At 41.2% G+C, this 18,599-nt stretch overlaps 2 protein-coding genes across 4 annotated transcripts; one reads left to right on the top strand and one right to left on the bottom strand.

Annotated features, from left to right (window-relative positions):
• Nucleotides 1–4,420: 4,420 nt before the first annotated feature.
• LOC131262480 (dynamin-1-like protein) lies at nt 4,421–9,262 on the top strand. Its single transcript, XM_058264489.1, has 4 exons — nt 4,421–4,910; nt 5,157–6,969; nt 7,494–7,705; nt 7,797–9,262. Exons 1-4 carry the CDS (start codon nt 4,809–4,811, stop codon nt 7,851–7,853), a joined length of 2,184 nt encoding a protein of 727 aa, XP_058120472.1. The 5' UTR covers nt 4,421–4,808; the 3' UTR covers nt 7,854–9,262.
• LOC131262481 (actin-related protein 2/3 complex subunit 5-C) lies at nt 9,258–10,256 on the bottom strand. Of its 3 annotated transcripts, none has more exons than XM_058264490.1 (3): nt 10,226–10,256; nt 9,954–10,136; nt 9,258–9,848 (listed from the first exon to the last, which is right to left on the bottom strand). In XM_058264490.1, the coding sequence occupies exons 2-3, from the start codon at nt 10,097–10,099 to the stop codon at nt 9,533–9,535; spliced, it is 462 nt and encodes a 153-aa protein (XP_058120473.1). In that variant the 5' UTR covers nt 10,100–10,136; nt 10,226–10,256; the 3' UTR covers nt 9,258–9,532. The 3 variants fall into 3 exon arrangements, with proteins under 3 accessions (XP_058120473.1, XP_058120476.1, XP_058120474.1); XM_058264493.1 differs by having other exon boundaries at nt 9,954–10,113; nt 10,226–10,252; XM_058264491.1 differs by lacking the exon at nt 10,226–10,256 and having other exon boundaries at nt 9,954–10,209.
• Between the last annotated feature and the right edge of the window lie 8,343 nt (nt 10,257–18,599).

The raw sequence follows: 18,599 nt of genomic DNA, 5'->3' as shown, positions 1-18,599 counted from the left end.
AATGCACCAGTTTGTAAACAAACTATCTTCATTTGACAGTAGATGTTGCCTCTTTGTTGTGGTGCGTATTGCCTCTTTGTTGTGGTGCGTATTGCCCCTTTGTTGTGGTGCGTATTGCCCCTATGTTGTGGTGCGTATTACCCCTAGCAAAGGTGCGTTTTGCCTCAACCAGATACTGATCGATCAAAAATTGAAGTTTTTCAAAACTGAAAAAATTACGTTTTTCTTAGCGAAAAAAGCAAACATTCCTGAACTGGTAACTAGTTTAAACCTTTATGAATCCTATTCAGTGATAAAATCAACAATCAAGAACCAAGTTGATAGAAAATTTTATAGTTTTCCTTAAGGGGTGCGTATTACCCCATCCACCCCTAAATGATCATAAAAATTTCCTACGACGGTTGACAATTGTAAAAAAAGCCAATGTTTTGTTTGGGGTAGTAGGCCAAATGTTGGTTTTTTTTTCACTCGGGTTAACTACAAAACATTTTATTTTTATTTTTATTTGAAAATATACGATTTGAGATACATAGAACTAAAATAAAAATCATTTAAACTCATTCGTTACCGAGGAATTTTGATAAAGTTAATAAAAGCCTCAATTGTTTCGTAAATTACATAAAATTATTCATTTTCTCTGCGCAGTCAACAGGGTTAGCTTGCAACTTTACGCTTGCTATAGTTTTTCACCGGGCATTTTTGTCTCTATCCCAACGAGCAAAAGTAACTGTGAAGCACCCGATGAATAATTGGCTCAATGACCCACCCAATAAGGCTCCATCAAGCAGTTATACATCTACTATTTGAACGACCTATTCATCCGTGTTGTCAACATTAGCTGGGTGTTGTTTATACCTTGGAAGCTGAGATTGGTAGTTACCCAACGAGAATTTTTGATGTTATTCAGGTGTAAAAGAATTCTCTACAGAACTGCCCGCTCTTGTTCTCAGAATTCTTTTTACACTTCTTTTGCAGCAGATTTCCTATGCAATCTAGATGTAAACAGAATTCCGAAAAGAATACGCTGTTTACACTTGCGGTACACCTAAAAACAGAACTCTATTGACAACGTGGCTGTACGTTTATAACACATAGTTTCTGACTATATGTGGCATAAAACGTATACCCATTCGAGGTAGTTTGTATGACCTAGGTTCAGGATATCTTTTCTTTCTAAAATAATTATTTTCATGCACGAAACAATTTTTTTTTTGTATTATGATTTATCGATAATAATAATATACCCAGTTGACAAAAATTCAACTTTTTTTGCAGCTGTCATGTAGTTACAGCAAGTTTTTCCATGGCAGATTGCTGAGACTCTTGCTGGAACTACATAGTACCAGCAACAATTTAAATTTCTGTCAGCCGGGTATACACATCGTCCGGTTCGGCATATCAGGCATCGTCCGGTTCGCCAGCAATCGTCCCGGACCTCCTTTGGTTCGTGCTGGTTAACAACGACCACGGATCGTAGCACTCTCCTTCGATGTACGATGTGTAGCACCACTCCGTCATGTCCAGTGAAAACACCTAGAACGCGTTGATGTTCATTTCACACCGCTTCTTTTTTCATGTCGAGACACTGAAATGTGTGAAAAGCGCGGACAAACCATCATCAGTAGTAACTCTCTGCTGTGGGTTGTTACACACTTACTTACTGGCTGGCTGGATCTATGCGCCGCTATCCTGCCACCGATGCTATGTGACTCCCGGTAACAACCGGTGATGTACAACCACCACCGATAACTATGCCACTGCGTTTCATTGTAACAAGTCGGTCCATTTCGTACACTACAAGGTTATAACAAAAACAAACACCAAATGGGATGGGAAAACACGGCCTGCTAGTTGGCCAAACTTTCACCTTTACAGTAAATAAACAAAGGTTTGACAGCTAGTTCTTCTCAAAACACTAGTTTCCACCAAAAACCATTGGTTGGTTACGAAGTGTACATGTCACCAAAGCCTACCAAAAATCCACCTTTGGTAGGTTATGAGGTGTACAATTAAAAAAATCTTACCAAAAATACACTTGGCTAGGTGTTTTTTTGATAGACATATACACCTTTGCTAAGAAAGTGCAGCACGGTTCTCCTTGGGGAACCAATGAGTTTGGAAATGGCTCGTGGGCCCCCTCATACAGCACCCCCTCATACAGCTCCATACTCGTAAATCGGAATCAATGAGTTGATGTATCACCTATTGCATATACTCAGGTATATTGTCGCACAAGAAGTGTAGACACGACCGCAAAAACGAAGGCCGGGACCTCATTTACTCTTTTACCAAAACCTCTTTTTCAACAACACCAATTGTTTTTATATAAATTTGGACGGCTGGACTGGACGGAGGTTGTATTGTAGTCGACAGCCGTGTCGAAAAAATTGATTATATAAAATGTATTTGTAATAAACTGTATTTCAAAATGAATATGATAATCAGCTACGTGTATCTCCACCTTAATAAACAAGTTTGGACGACATTTTGTACATTTAACTATGTTTGAACCGGTTCATAACCGTTCATCTGACAACTCGGGACCGTTAAATTAAACAGGATTTGAATATTCGCACGCGTGTTCTCATTTTTAATAGTTAAAACGAGCTTATTAACAAGCGTTGAACGAAAATTTTCAATTAGTTAAGTTTTACCTATTCATAGTTAAGTAAGATATGTCGTTCCTTCTTCAAAATAAGATCAATACACTTGGAAAATCAGGATAATTATTTATTGCGCTGCTGCAACGGTTGTAGCGTTTCCCCTCCGCATGTTCATTCTACATCAAAAAGAGTCCTGCAACGTTTTAACATGCAAAGGGGAAAACTTCAGAAAATAATGTATCATCATTATCTTTTGTTACGAAACATCATTATCCTGACTCTCCATGTTGCTACTATTTAACAGTGTAGCAGAACGGAAAATTACCCAAGGAGAACCCTGCTGCACTTGCCTACCAAAGGTATCCATGCCTACCTAAAAGAACCTTGCCAAGTGTATTTTTGGTAGGCATGGACACCTCATAACCTACCAATAATTTGTTTTGGGAGGCACCGCAGTGGAAAGAGGTACTGGCTGTCAAACCTTTGTTTGTTTACTGTTTACTGTGCAAGTCTGGCCAACTAGCTGCGAGTTAAGAATAACGCTTTCGCGGGTTTGGGTGTCGGAATCGGAGTGAAGTTTATTAAACAATGTGTTAAACAACATCATGAAACAAGGTAGGAAAAGGGCAGGAAAGGAAACAGGATGAGACGATGACCCTTAGCGACAGGCGCCGAAACTGCAACTCAGTGTTAATAGTTGGTCGGTGTCGGTTGGACATCACGGCGATCATCGGTTGTTACCGGGTGTAACATAGCATCGGTGGCCCGTGTCCGATAGCAGCGCTTGGATCGACCGACTCGGGGTGGTTAACCGGGGCCGGGTTAACTCGCACTAGACAGTAAGTACGTGTGTAAGAACCCACAGCAGAGAGTTCTTACTGATGATGATTTGTCCGCACTTTTCACACATTTCAGTGTCCCGACAAGGAGGAAGAAGCGGCTTGAAATAAACATGAATGCATTCTACGTGTTTTCAATGGGCATGACGGAGTGGTGCTGCACATCGTACATCGAAGGAGCCTGCTACGATCCGTGGTCGCTGTTTGCCAGCTTGAACCAGAGGAGGCGTCGGACGATTTCTGAACATTTCCCCTGATTGCCTTCCGAACCGGACGATATGTGTATAATATTATCGTTGTATCAAAATAATAAAACAATCAAAAATATTTTCCTGCATGAAAATAATTATTTTGGGAAAGAAAAGATATCCTGAACCCAGCTCATATAATCTACTACGAATGGGTATACGTTTTTTACGCGTATAGCCAGAAATAGGTGTTATAAACACGTTGCACAGTCACGTTGTCAAAACAGTTCTCTTTTGCGGTGTCCCGCAAGTATCAAGAGAATTGTTTTACCCTTCTTTTCAGAAGTGTTTTACATCCAAAATTGCATAGGAAATCTGCTGCAAAAGAAGGTGTAAAACACTTCTGAAAAGAAGAGCGATCAGGTCTCAAGAGAATTCTTTTACATCAAAATGACGCCAAAATTTCTCGTTGGGTATGTAAAAACGATTTGTAGTGTCGCGAAAGATTTAAAGAATCTGCTGCATTCGTGGATTAAATGCACATACTATAGGGTTGGTATGATATATTTCCGGTAGAATTCAAATCATTCAACATGTGGCGTCATCAGAAATAATTTGGCTTGAGATTTCTTTTTTGGGTAATCCGAAATTCAACCGTCATTTTGTTTGGTTTACGCGCTTCTGGCAACTGTCAAAATTATAACAACCGTGGGTTCGCTCACCCCAATAATTGCAGCTACCTTGCCTACGCTCGCGACTTTTTAGTCGAAGATATCGATGCGAAACGGCATTCTTGCATTTAAGGCTCCGCGAGTTTCTATACAAGGAAAGGCGGAAATCGAACAGAACAACGGGAAAAACATAGTTAAACGCGGAAGTAACATTAGCGCACACTGGCCAACGCAAGGGCGAATAAATCAGAACCTAGTGCTTTGTGCACCGCGTTATCAGAAAAGCTTACCCGAGTGAAAAGAAGTGAAGCAGTCGTCTCTTCGATATCGTGAAGAAAAAAAGGTTGAAGTTCGTTTCAACTTTTGTCATTTTGAGCAAAAGTGCTGAAGCAGAGTGTTTGGTGGTGAAAAACCAGACGTGATACTCATCACGCACATTATCGCTTGCTAGGCAAAGCGAAGAAGGTGCTGTTAAAGAAGGGCGTGTAAAGGGAAATTTAATTGAAAATGGAAGCACTCATCCCGGTGGTAAATAAGCTACAGGATGTTTTCAACACCGTCGGATCCGATGCCATCCAGCTACCGCAGATTGTTGTCCTTGGCAGCCAGGTAGGTTACTACGATGCAGGATACGAATGTCCTGTTTGGGCTTCGAGAACGAGTGCCGGTTTTCTGTTGGAGAAATTATGTAACAACACACAATTTGGACCATCGCTCATCGTATTGACAACTAAGAATAGCGATGCGCATTGTGACCAAATGCATTAGCTTATCTGTATTATTGTTGGATCAGTTGTGCTATCTTGGTGACTAATTTTATCGTATTTCCATGTCCTTTTACGATCGTTTTTCCAGAGCTCCGGCAAGAGTTCCGTGATAGAGAGTCTCGTTGGACGAACGTTTCTTCCCCGGGGAACCGGTATTGTTACGCGTCGGCCACTCGTTCTGCAGCTCGTGTACACTCCACTAGATGACCGCGAACACCGTTCGGCCGAGCAGGGTACGGTGGCGGTGGAAGAGTGGGGACGCTTTCTGCACATCAAGAACAAGGTGTTTACCGATTTCAACGACATCCGGTGTGAGATCGAGAATGAAACGGATCGGATGGCGGGAAGCAACAAGGGCATCTGCCCGGAGCCGATTAATCTGAAGATCTACTCCACGAAGGTCGTTAATTTGACGCTGGTAGATTTGCCGGGCATTACGAAAGTTCCCGTCGGGGATCAGCCGGAAGATATCGAGGCGCAGATAAAGGATCTTGTGCAGAAGTACATCGAAAATCCAAACTCGATCATATTGGCCGTAACGGCGGCAAACACGGATATGGCCACCAGTGAGGCGCTTAAGATGGCGAAGGATGTCGATCCGGACGGTCGGCGGACGCTGGCGGTGCTGACCAAGCTTGATCTCATGGATGCCGGTACGGATGCGATCGACATTCTCTGCGGACGAGTGATTCCGGTAAAGCTGGGCATTATTGGTGTGGTAAACCGCTCGCAACAGGACATTAACGACAAGAAGGCGATCGAGGATCAGCTGCGTGACGAAGCGGCCTACCTGCAGCGCAAGTATCCTACGTTGGCAACACGAAATGGTACGCCTTACCTGGCCAAAACGCTCAACCGTTTGCTAATGCACCATATTCGTGACTGTCTGCCGGATCTGAAGACACGCGTCAATGTGATGGCTTCGCAGTTCCAGTCGCTGCTGAACTCGTACGGTGAGGATGTTACCGACAAGAGCCAATGTTTGCTGCAGATCATTACCAAGTTTGCATCCGCCTACTGCTCTACGATCGAGGGTACGTCGAGGAACATTGAAACGACGGAACTGTGTGGTGGTGCGCGCATTTGTTACATTTTCCACGAAACGTTTGGCAAAACGCTCGACTCCATCCATCCGCTGACGGGGTTGACGAAGATGGACATTCTGACGGCAATCAGGAATGCGACCGGACCCCGGCCAGCGCTGTTCGTGCCAGAGGTAAGCTTCGAGCTGCTTGTAAAGCGTCAAATCCGCCGTCTGGAGGAACCGTCTCTCCGTTGCGTCGAGCTTATCCACGAGGAGATGCAGCGCATCATTCAACACTGCGGCACGGAGGTGCAGCAGGAGATGCTGCGTTTTCCGAAGCTGCACGAGAAGATTGTCGACGTAGTAACGCAGCTGCTTCGTCGCCGGCTACCGACCACTAACAGCATGGTGGAAAATATGGTCCAGATAGAACTGGCGTACATCAACACGAAGCATCCGGACTTTCACAAGGACGCCGCGCTGGTGCCCAGTCTTATCAAGACCGACTCGCAGGACCAGTGGTCGATTCACCATCAGACGGGCAACCCTCCGAGCAGGCGACCGGGAACGAGTCGGCAGCAACAGCAGCTGGCGCTCGTCGAGAAGATGACCAACCACCAGGATCCCTCATCGAACCATCAGCACCAAAACCACGTTGCCGAACAACCGGGTAGTTGGTTGGGAAGCATTTTGCCACCAAACACCGAGGCCATGATCGGCGGAGGTGGCAGCGAGAGTGGCAACAGTACGGCCAGTAATACGCCGACGCACGGAGTGCTTAGCCCGACCAAACCGGTCAACCTGTTGCCGGATGTTCCGATGCACCATTCATCGCGTAAGCTGACCGACAAAGAGCAGAAAGATTGTGACGTTATTGGTAAGTGGCCCGAGAAAGTCCGAGCGAGATTCAGTGAGCAGAACCACCACCACAAAAGAAAGTCTGGAAAAACGATATGTAACCAACGAGCTTACCTGGTTTTGTTGTTCGTTTACGGTCCGTTGATAATTGTAGCACTTGATAACAGACACCGTGTTTGTTTCAACTTATGTTTTCCCTTCAGTTTTACTTTCGTTAACGTAGGCTGGGATTCACGTATTCGGTATGCGGAGTTTTAAAGCTGTAGAAATCCATGAACGACTCGATTAACGTTGAATTCATTTGCTGTCTAATATTAACCTTTTTAAATCCACTTTTAAATTGTATACCGCAAGACGACGAGAAATTAAAAATTAGCATTCTTTGCATGAATCATAAAGATCATGATTTAAACGGTAGACTTCAGAGAAAAGTTTTCATAAACAAATTCGCCTGCAGTTTGACGGTTGCGTTTCAATTTGTTTTTCTTTAAAACAGTAGGAAAATATTGTTTCATTATATTTCTTCTTATCTTTTTGTTTCAGAGCGTTTGATAAAATCGTACTTCTACATCGTCCGAAAGTCCATCCAGGATTCGGTCCCGAAAGCCATCATGCATTTCCTGGTCAATTTCGTCAAGGACAACCTGCAGTCGGAGCTGGTAACGCATCTGTATAAATCGGACTCGGCCAACGAGCTGCTGAACGAGTCGGATCACATCTCCATCCGGCGCAAAGAGGCCAGCGATATGTTGAAGGTGAAGAAAATTGTCACTTTGCCGCTAGAAGCGCTTTTATTTAATTTAATTTAAATATTTTTTTTTTTTAATTTCATTCCTTTCTCCGCAGGCTTTGACCCGGGCCAACCACATTATCAGTGAAATCCGCGAAACGCATATGTGGTAAGCGTGTCGAGTATCGTAATGACTGGAAACTAAATTGTCACTACAGACCACACGGACATGATGTTTGTCGGGGTGGGCCATCCGAGGGGTACATTAGTTTCCGTTCACCTCTTCAAAAGTAGCATCTACCTACACGACCCGGACAAGCTGAAGGATTAGCGAAGTTAGTCAGGCTGTGGTCGCTTCTATAGATACCTAACCACATTAACCTTCTTTCAACTTTCACGGAAGGGGACAAAGCTAGTGAGGAGATTAAATGATATTGATATTGTTGTTGGAGTCGGGCGCCGGATGAAAGGAGAACACGTTTTGTTTCGGTAGTTTTATAGCATTCGCGTCGCATCTTTGACCCTAGCTCTTAGCATCTTTTCACGCCATATGACGAACGGACGTGGACACTACTATTGCCGTACCTAAAATCGTGAGAAGAAAGCTTTGCTAGGACTTAACCCGGAGGAGGAAAAGTGAAGATAAACCCATTCAATGGAATTATTCATTCGTAAGAAATGTTAAATTATGATATACCTACTTACATAGTGTGAAAATACCTTAAAATGGTCACACCGGACGTCGAGAGTGACACCCGAGCGAGGAAATAACCAAAATAGTGAAAAATTAAACGCAACTAGACGTAGATCGGCCACATTATTGTTGAAAACAGCACAACACACAAGTCACATAAGAGCACCATTTATCTTTGCATTTTCTCATATTTTGTACGCTTTCTTTCATGCGTTTTACTTTTGGTCGATTCGCAGCTTGGAAGCATGGAGATTGAACATAGCGCGAGAAATGACGAATCATTTTAAGGAAGTAACCGCGATAATCTTACTAGTCCAGGCCCTTCATCCGGATGCTTAGCATTATACAGTAGTGTGTTCCCATTTTTCCATTCCATGTTTTGCCATCTGATCGTCACCTCGAACTTTTGCGCTCTCTTTTGGTTTTTGGGTCACGTCAAAGGACGAATCCTGTGACGAATAGGCTGCTTTTCTGCGTTTTCTTTTTAAATCTCAACCCTTCTTCCCTTTCTGTCCGTGTTTCATGGTGCAGAAATATAAAAAATTCTAGTTAGCAAGTGTAGTGCATCTGTGGAAACGTATTTCTAGACACTCCGATTACCACATTCTTCGAAATGCATTAGTTCAGAGTGTACATTTAGCCATTACGTGCTTCATTGCCTTTGATTGTGATGTGCATTTGTTCTCACCACACATTTGGGGGAAAGATACAGAAAAGACACCGAATAGGCGACAATGCAGTGTGCTCTTGTGCTAATAACCCCGTACTACATAAGACGGAGCATAATAATACCAAAAGGAAGTCCCAAACTGTTGCCACGTGTTTGTTTGATTCAAAACTGTTTCCGAACAAAAAGAAGTATAGAAAGGTATATCCGAATATATTCTGTAAATGACTTATTTATTTAATCATTTGAAAACAATCCACTTTTGCTATCGTTTGATCGTTCGGTAAGAAACGTTCTGAATCGAACGAACCTAAAGTCTTGCTTTATCTTTGTGTGCACCAGCGATACGATTATATCTGGACTATCTAAATGAAGCGAAATTAAAAAAAGAAATAAAATGCATATACTGACTCATGCTGGTTTAGCAACGTGGGGCAACGAACACGGAACAGGAATTGATTCAACCCGGCATCCCCTTAAATACCACTATCTTATGCTCGTGCACTATCGGATAGCACCCGCACGATACTACCGACTCCTCCCTTGGCAAACACCTTCTCATGCCATGTGAGCAGGTGGCCACTGGAGCCTTCGGATGGAATTTCGAACCCACGGTAGATGTACTTCATCAGTACGTCGCACAATTCCGGATCGTCCAGCGATTCGATAGCGGCATCGATTTGGGATGATTTAATCGACAACAGTACCCGCAGCGTGAGGTTTAGTGCGTTGTCCTTCACCTGTTGGTTCTTGCACATCAGCGGCGCATTCTGGAGGACGGTCTTCAGGGCGTCCGTGTTGCGACCCGTGCTAAGCCGGAAGAGATAACGGCTGGAAGTTAAGGAAAATAGTGACGACGAAATAGAACGTTCGGAGAGAGGTCAACCATTAGATGGTATTTGAAAAGGATATTGATTCAAAAGCGAGTTGATTTCCGCCTCGTCCGGTACGATCATTCCACTGGATGCCTGGTCTGCGTCATCTTCCTTGAAGTTGTCCTCGTTGTACTGGTCAACATCGATCTTTCGGAACGCGGAACTGGACGTGTTTTTCGCCATATTGTTGCGTGTACCTGGCAGTCGGTAGGGCAGGATGCTAATTAGAACACCAGGGATAGTAAATCAGCATCAATTAAATGGTAAAATCTTAGGAAACGATAAGAAAACGGAAGATTATTTACACACCCAAAATTATTGACTCACAAGACAGAAATGTTACCAGCTTTGACAGACCAAAACATTTACCATACGGCCAAGGTTAGCAGAACAAGCTTCGTACACCTTGGTCGAAATTTAAAATTATGGTTTAAATAGCCAATTTATTATTACAATTTTAGCTCCAAGGTCGATTACAACAATAGATCCGTTTAAATGAAGAGACTTTTGAAGACAGCCAATTTTGTACATACAAATTGTTTTTCGTTCTTTGTAGTGTTTGAGAGAATTTATTGCCTGGGAAAGATGAATCGAAACCCCCAGAAAAAGTCGGAATTTAATACTGAAATAGCAATGGATTAATAACTTTATAGTTCTAAAGTAGTAAGCAATCGTTGCAAATTTTGCAGATTAACTCACGCAACAGTAGCCCCTAAGTATTAACAACCTGCAGCATCGACATTGGGAACATGTTTACGAGCTATCTGGTTTCCACCAATATTTAAAAAAGTAGCTATGGATAAATTCATCATACTACACATTTTCCATCCAGGTATACAGCAAGATCACACTGTATTATTTACCCCTGCAGCTAGTTCTACAGAATTGGAATTGGAGAAAATGTTCGCAGTTCACTTTCCCTTGTCACACTTTTCCAATCTGGTTATACTGCAGAATCGTAATGCAATATTTCCCCAGCAACTAGAGCGTATTTTGTGTTTAGAAAAGATGAAAAATGAAGGGATAATGCAAGCAATAAATGTATCATCATTGAGCGATGTCTCTTGTTTTCCATAGAATTTTCCAAGATTTGTTCACGGAACATGAACCCGTGTGATTGATATCCTGTAACATTACAGTGGGGAAAATGTTCACGGGCTTCTTTTCCCCTTTTACATTTTTCCCATCCAGTAATGCTTCATGATGTTTGGGTTTGGGGTTCACCGGCTACATTTATATTTTTCTATTTTGCTATGCTGCAGCTTCACAATGATTCCCTTCATCCTCCCCTTAAGCCTCGTATTAAGTGAATCAGAGTATAATTTCTAGTTTTTAATAATTGGAAATATCAATTGATGTTTTAAGCAACCAGCGTAACCTCCTTTTGGTCAGTGATTTTCCAACGTTTAGGCACGCAACATAAACCTCTGTGATCAATATCCTGCAACATTGGGGGAAATGTTCATGGTCTTCATTGCCCTTGTTACACTTTTCCCATCCAGTTATGCTGCACGATGTTGTGGAAAATGTTCACCGGCCACATTTTCCCTGTTACACTTTTCCCATCCAGTGTTGCTACACGATGTTTGGGAAAATGTTCATGGACTACATTTTCCTTGTTACACTTTTACATTTGACTTTACAACAGCTTCACAATGAAGGGATTAGGCCCTTCAGCCCCACTCAAAGTGAATCAGAGTATAATTTCTAGTTTTTTATAATTGGAAATATCAATTGTTGTTTTAAGCGACTAGTGTAACCTCCTTTTGGTCAGTGATTTTCCAACGTTCAGGCACGCAACATAAGCCCCTGTGATTAGTATCTTGCAACATTGGGAAAAATGTTCACGGGCTTCATTTCCCATTTACATTTTTTCTCATCAAGCCTCAGTTTAAGTGAATCAGAGTATAATTTCTATATTTTAATAATTGGAAATATCAATTGATGTTTTAAGCGACTAGCGTAACCTTCTTTTGGTCAGTGATTTTCCAATGTTTAGGCACGCAACACAGGCCCGTGTGATTGATATCCTGCAACATTGGAGAAAATGTTCTTGGGCTTCATTTCCCCTGTTACACTTTTCCCATCTGGTTATCCTGCTCGATATTGGGGAAAATATTCACTGGCTACATTTTCCCTGTTACTTTTTTTACATTCGGTTGTGTTGCAAGGTGCAGGGGAAAATGTTCTTGGGCTACATTTCCCTTGTGGCAGTTTCTCGTTTCGATTATGTTACAGGATCACAATGAAGTAATTAACCCTGCAAGCTGAGTATAATTTATATTGTTTAAGGGTTGGAAATATCAATAGATGCTTTAAGCAACCAATCTTGCTCGTATCGGCCTACGTTGTATTTGGTTTTCCATTGAAATATAAAGTTTATCCTCACAACATGAATCCTGCAATATCGACATTGGGGAAATTGTTCAGGAGACACGTTTTCCCCATGATAACCACCTCGATTTCCTCTTGAGGGGAAGATGTATTTCCCCTTTCAGGATGTTTCCCCTTTGAAATGAATAGTTCATTTTCTCTCCTCTTAATGAATTTTTATAGCTAAAATAAATGGTGAAAACAGTTTAAGAAATACGGTGAAATATTTCCATCACGATATATCCTATTTTATTTTAAAAAAATACCCGTCGTCAGGAGGTCGTGAGTATTTCATGCATAGGTTCATCTGTTAGTTGCGTTTTTTAACAATGCTTACATGTTGATAAACCACACAAGTAAGTACAAATCCGTTCAAATCCGTAAGGTTCGTTTACTAATTTCTGCTTTATTTAGTTCTCTTTTTCGCGATTTAAAAGGACCCTTTCAGTGTGATAAGATTAACGCTGATACTTCCGCTGACGATTAACCGGAGTTAGAGCCCTAGCCAAAATGGATAGTAATAAACATCCCTTTTCCGTCCCCTTTGGTGATGGCAATTAAAATCTTTTATTAGAACAACCCGCACATGTCAACGGACCGCACGGATCTGCGATGGGAATGTTCTGGACAGACACTTCCCATTTCGTGGTCTTCTAATCTTCATCGGTTTCAGGGGGGAGTGGGCCATTAGCACGAGAGTTCCGGTAGAGATGCACTCTCGTTACCCCACCTCAATCCGTCATATAGAATAAAGCTCAACCAAGGAGGAAGAGAGGCAGGAAAATGATTATAAATACGGCTCCTTTCAGGCTCTAAAAAGGTGGCCCTCGCCTGTGGTCCATAAAATGTAGACATCGTGTGATTCGGTGCTGTACTCCTCACCATTTTGCCTAGCAAGTTCATCATCATCCGTTTTGCAATGGTGAAAGGTGTGGACAGGGATTTTCATCGTGCTCTGGGCACGCATTTCGAGAGAAATATTCATTCCACGCCAATCTATTCTCTTTCTAGGCAATTTTTTTTCCATTGGCAGATCATGGGACAATTTCTCAGCTACGCTTGTTTTTCATTTCATGTCGCATGCTAGCAACGAATTCGCTTTTGAAATAACAAAGCGTGAAAATTGTCCTCTTGGATACTTTAAAGATAGATGGATTTCATCTTTCCAAAAAAGTCCTAAACAAACGGCTACTCATCTTTTCACCTGAGATTTTCCTTCGTCTAGGTTTACTTTTGATTTCCTTTTTGATACTTCAGCCGTTTGTTTATGCACTTAAACCATTTTCATTCCTCCCTCGTCGTTCGGCCTCGCTTTTACGCCATCCGAAAAGTGTTGGGCCCGCCCCGTTTTTATCAGTCATCGGAAACGATCCAAAAGGACTGCGCGTAATTGTAATTAAGCGGTGCCGCACAGAATTAGGAAATGGTAATTGGTGTGCCTCAAATTGGTCACCGTTAAATATGGCCCTTTTCGCGTGGGACGTCGCACTCCGAATCGGGCGGATCAGGTTTAGCTTGGCAAACACCGGAACACAGCGGTGGAGGACAGAAAGAAGAAAGGATAAACGATAGACACCCCCTCCCCTTTTCTCTCAAGAGAATACTTTTTAGAATCTTGCGAAGTTTTCCTAAGACCTTGCGCAATATGAAAAAGAGGATTAAATAACAAGGTTTAACAATATATTTTTACATAATTTTTTTCGCAAAAATCATGGATATATGGATTATTTGTGTTTTGGTTTTATTTTATAAAATCGAAAATGTGAAAGTTTTGCGAGTTTGGCTCGTGCTTATTGGGAAAATATTTCACAAATTAGAGCGAACGGGAATATTTGAAAGCAATGCAAGTGAGCAAATTACTTTTCAGAAAAATCAAAGTTTTCAATAAACGCATTTCATGGTGAAAAAATGAATTGAAACTGGAACAGTAATATGTATGGCATCGTTTCCAAACAAATGATGCCAAAAATTAAAGAATGCGCCCCCTAATCTTAAATACTGTACCTCAACAGGATGTAGGAAAAATAATATTTAAAGTGAAAAATTAAAAATACATTCCTTACTGAAACATGCGGCAGGAGCCTGCCGGCCCTGTAAATGTAGTTACGTTTTCTGCATTTCGATTCCGATTTGATTGAATTTATGCACTGAAAACGAATCAAAACGGATTGAAAGAAGAAAAAGTAAAATAAACCCAAAAAAAGCCTCACATACAGAATGTAGGCGAACGTTTGGTCCGAAAAGTGTGGAGCACGCACTTCAAAGTGATACGCGAGTGCATCAGGCACTCTGTATGTGGCGGGAGGGTTTATCAGAGTGGAGTGCATTTGGCACGAGGGTTGCAACAAACAAACACACACACACACACACACGCAGTGCAGGGATGGTTCAATCTGGGCTAGGACTGTATGGAGCTCCCTTCCGCTGGAACGGGGAAAAAGGAGGCTGACGGAGCGGCCAAAACTGTATAGGCCTTTAAATCACACATCAAAGTTCATCGTCTGTGCGAGGGCTACGTGGAAATTGGAAACAGAAAGACCTATTCCACGATGCAGTCTGGTTGATAGAGGAGAGCAGGAAAAAGAAAGAGAGAGGAGGGATGGAGGAAAACATTTACACACACATACACACACACAACTAGACCCTAGCGAGTCTAGACCGACAGGAAAACTTTCCCGCTATGCAAATAACGAAATACCATTAAAGCAATGTTCCATTTGATTGAACCTTTCCTGGAGTGATGAAGGGCGATTAGAACATTTCATCACCAATCCATGCCGCAGTACGCACTCTAAAAGTATTTACACACACATACACACCTACACACACACACACATATATGGCCCAGAGTACTAGTGTCGCGGCATGAAATCGACTAACAACCCGGAGGTCTATAAAAATGCTGAAACCAGCGCAAGTGAAACGGAAATAACTGAAACAAGCAACACAAACACTGGAAAATGAAAAAAGCTCACTTTTTTAACAAAAACAAAATAAATTGCACCGGAAAACAAAAATCAATCATCATCGGAAAAAGCCAAACCGAGAAGGGGGGCATTAGGTATTGACAGACTTTCCCACCGGCCGCCGGGTCGTTTGCCGGTTGGAGTATGGAGAAGGAGGAGGAAAAAGGGGACGAAACCGAAACGGATCAAAAACCAATAAAAAATAAGGACTCGAAGCAAACGTGGTGACTCGCGCAGATGATAATGACCACAAAAAAAAAGAAAATTCTCCGAACTGGCCATTGTGGACCGTTGGGACGCAATCGGAACTTTCTAATAGAGAATTTATCGAGAACAGTGTTAATAGTAACAGTAATGACGCGAATGAAATGGTAAGGACGAAAAAATAGTTAAGAGCAGGGATGACCAACCTTCCGAAAACCTACGATTTCCCGTATTGCTTCAGCTGAAATGAAATAATTAGGAATTCACTGTAGGGTTGGAAAATGAATGAAAGCAATTTAAGTATCTGTTGGAGAACATAATATATAAAGTATAATTTTGTTCCACTTAAGGCAAGGTAATGTTTTTCTACCACTGGTTGTGGATACAAATCGCACAATTTAAAATAAATTTAATAACAAAGTATTTTCATTTCATTCGCGATTTTGTCAACAGCATCATAAAATAATTAACACTAGAATCCAAATTGGGGTCATTTTGACCCCAACGCAGTTTTCGATTTTAATATCTCGAAAACGACTGAATATTTTTTCATAAAAAAATAAGGCTTTTCTTAAAATCCAGAGCTATATCTAAAACATAAATTTCAGATTTTTCTGTTTGACCAGTTCCGAAAACCAACTTGACTATACCTAGAATGCTTTTTAGGGGTCATTTTGACCCCTACTTGTAAAACGCTATAACTTCACTATTTTTGAAAAATTTTCAAATCCGTAAACTGTTACTTTTTAGTATATTTGTTGACTATCTTTTGACGTTTTTGGTTTTTCGATGCATTTCTTCATAATTCCGCTAGCTCGGTGTATAGCAAAAACGGTCGAAATTGCGTTTTTTTCAGCTTTTATTCATTCAAAACCTCTAATGTAAATCTAGAAAAAAAGTGTGCGCTAAAAAGTTAGTATGTTGAGCAACATTTAAAAAATAAATTAATATTTTTGCCATTACAAATTACTCCAGAAATTGACCTCAAAGATTAAAAATAACGCCAATTCCCATAGTAACGCATCGCGCATAACGCTTCGAAACGCTCGCGCACGGAATAACGGAACAAAGCGCAGAACGGAAACTACCTATGGAAAATGTTAAAATCCACAACTTCAAGATCAATTTGTGGCGTTGTTTGTTAATTTAAAAATATGAAATTGTTTTTCAAAGGTGGCCAAATATATCAACATCATAGCGCACACTTTTTTTCTGAATTTACATGACACATTTTGAAAGAATAAAAGTTGAAAAGGATTTTAATTCGACTCATACCGATCTTTTTTGCTATACACCGAGCTAGCGCAATGATGAAGGGGTACATCAAAAAATTAAAAACGCCAAAAGATAGTCAATAAATATACTAAAACTTAACAGTTTACGGATTTGGAAAATCTTCAAAAATAGTGAAGTTATAGCGTTTTCAAAATAGGGGTCAAAATGACCCCTAAAAAGCATTCGGGCAAGTTTCCAAAGCAATGTATTCTAGTGTTAACCGGAACTCAGTTTGATGAAGTATGTCATAAGAGCGTTTTTAAATGTGACTAAGGTTAATTTTAACGTTTTTCTTTGCTTAACGGATAGCGTTTCCTAGTGAATGGAAGCTCGTAGTCTGAAAGTCGGTGTTTGAATTATGAATGAATTAATGGCGCAAAATGGCCCCTCAGCGAAATGGTGCACAGTGTCCCCCATTGTTTTATCGTTTCGGCACAGACTCACACGGGGGAGGAGTGAAAAACCAAACACCCCAGTCGGAAAACCATTCGGAAAGGCTTAGTTAGCGATGGCTGGGAAGGGAAAATTTATACACACCCCGTAGCAGCGCTCGGATCGCTCGATTAGGCTGGTCGCGTTGGCGGTGTAACAATATCGATCCCGATAAATTATGACCCACCGTGAAGACAGTGGAGAAGGCGTTTGACTCAGTACACTACGGTGGGCGCTTAGGATGGTCGTAAGGGAGGGGTATTGCTAGCGGGAGACCTCTATGAAGCGTGTTCGTTCTGATCTTTAGATCTTTGGAGGATATCACTATAAATATCAACGACCATTATCGCCTCGCTGCTGTGAGCAATGGGCGGAACGGGAAGTGGATAATCGCTAACAAGGTGACATTTCACGGAAAAGCACATTACGGAAGCTTTTCTTAGTGGAAGTACGTGTCTTTCTTTTAATTGGATATATTGAATTGTAAAGAAAATTGTGCTTTATGGTGCAGCTGCTGTTATTAATCAGCAAGAATGCAATGTAAGCTGATAAGGTAGAGATTAAGTACAAGGCTCTATCATCTAGAGTTCGTTGTTTATTTAGACATTTATAAAAGTTATTTCCGGGTTTTGTTATTGGAAATCATATTTGCCATTTTTCTATCTAAAGTATTAATTTAGGATTCTAAAACTATTGAACAAAATCAACCATTACTAAAAATGTATGGGTAAGGTATTAATTTATAAACATAGATATTTTGATGGTACAATAACAGATTTTTGCTAAAAAGTACGTGAGAAGAATTCCGTTGGAAAATAGTTTATTTATTTAATGCTACACTTGGGTCGTAGCGGCGACCAACGTGATCTGTAACAGTTTAAGTTTTTTACATGCTGAATTACCACTTGTAAAAGAAAACCACTCAACAAAACCATTATATCTTTTCTATTATAATTAGTTTTTCTCATAATTTAAAATGTTTATAATTTTGTTGTTATTCCTTTTAATTTTGGTTCATTTTCAATTCAATCGAAAATCGATCGTTATGTTGTTTCTTTTTTCTTTTAATATCTCAACCAACTTCCCATATAAACATACTTATGCCCTTGGTACTTATTTCCTTGAAAATCCCACGTAATAACCCTTCATTACGTTTGCCACAAATAAATTCCGTATCATGCCACAATTTGCTTCAGTTACATCTGTTTACCCTTGTTGACGACGGGCCGTTGGTGTTGGGCTTCGGTTTGATCTGATTTTCTTTCATTAATTTTGCGTTTCCTTTCCCTTTTCCTCCCTACCTCTTTCGTTCATTTCCCTGGCCGGGGCGGAGATGCCGGGGCGATTCGAATCGGTTCAGTGAAACAGATTACTCAATATCCACCAACAAACCCGCAATGATCTTCTCCCTCGGGGTGCACGGCGGATGAAGA

This window comes from Anopheles coustani, chromosome 2 (assembly GCF_943734705.1).
Source record: "Anopheles coustani chromosome 2, idAnoCousDA_361_x.2, whole genome shotgun sequence".
Classification (NCBI taxonomy): domain Eukaryota; kingdom Metazoa; phylum Arthropoda; class Insecta; order Diptera; family Culicidae; genus Anopheles; species Anopheles coustani.
Note: the sequence above shows the minus strand (reverse complement) of the source record. Positions and strands in the feature narration are given on the sequence as shown.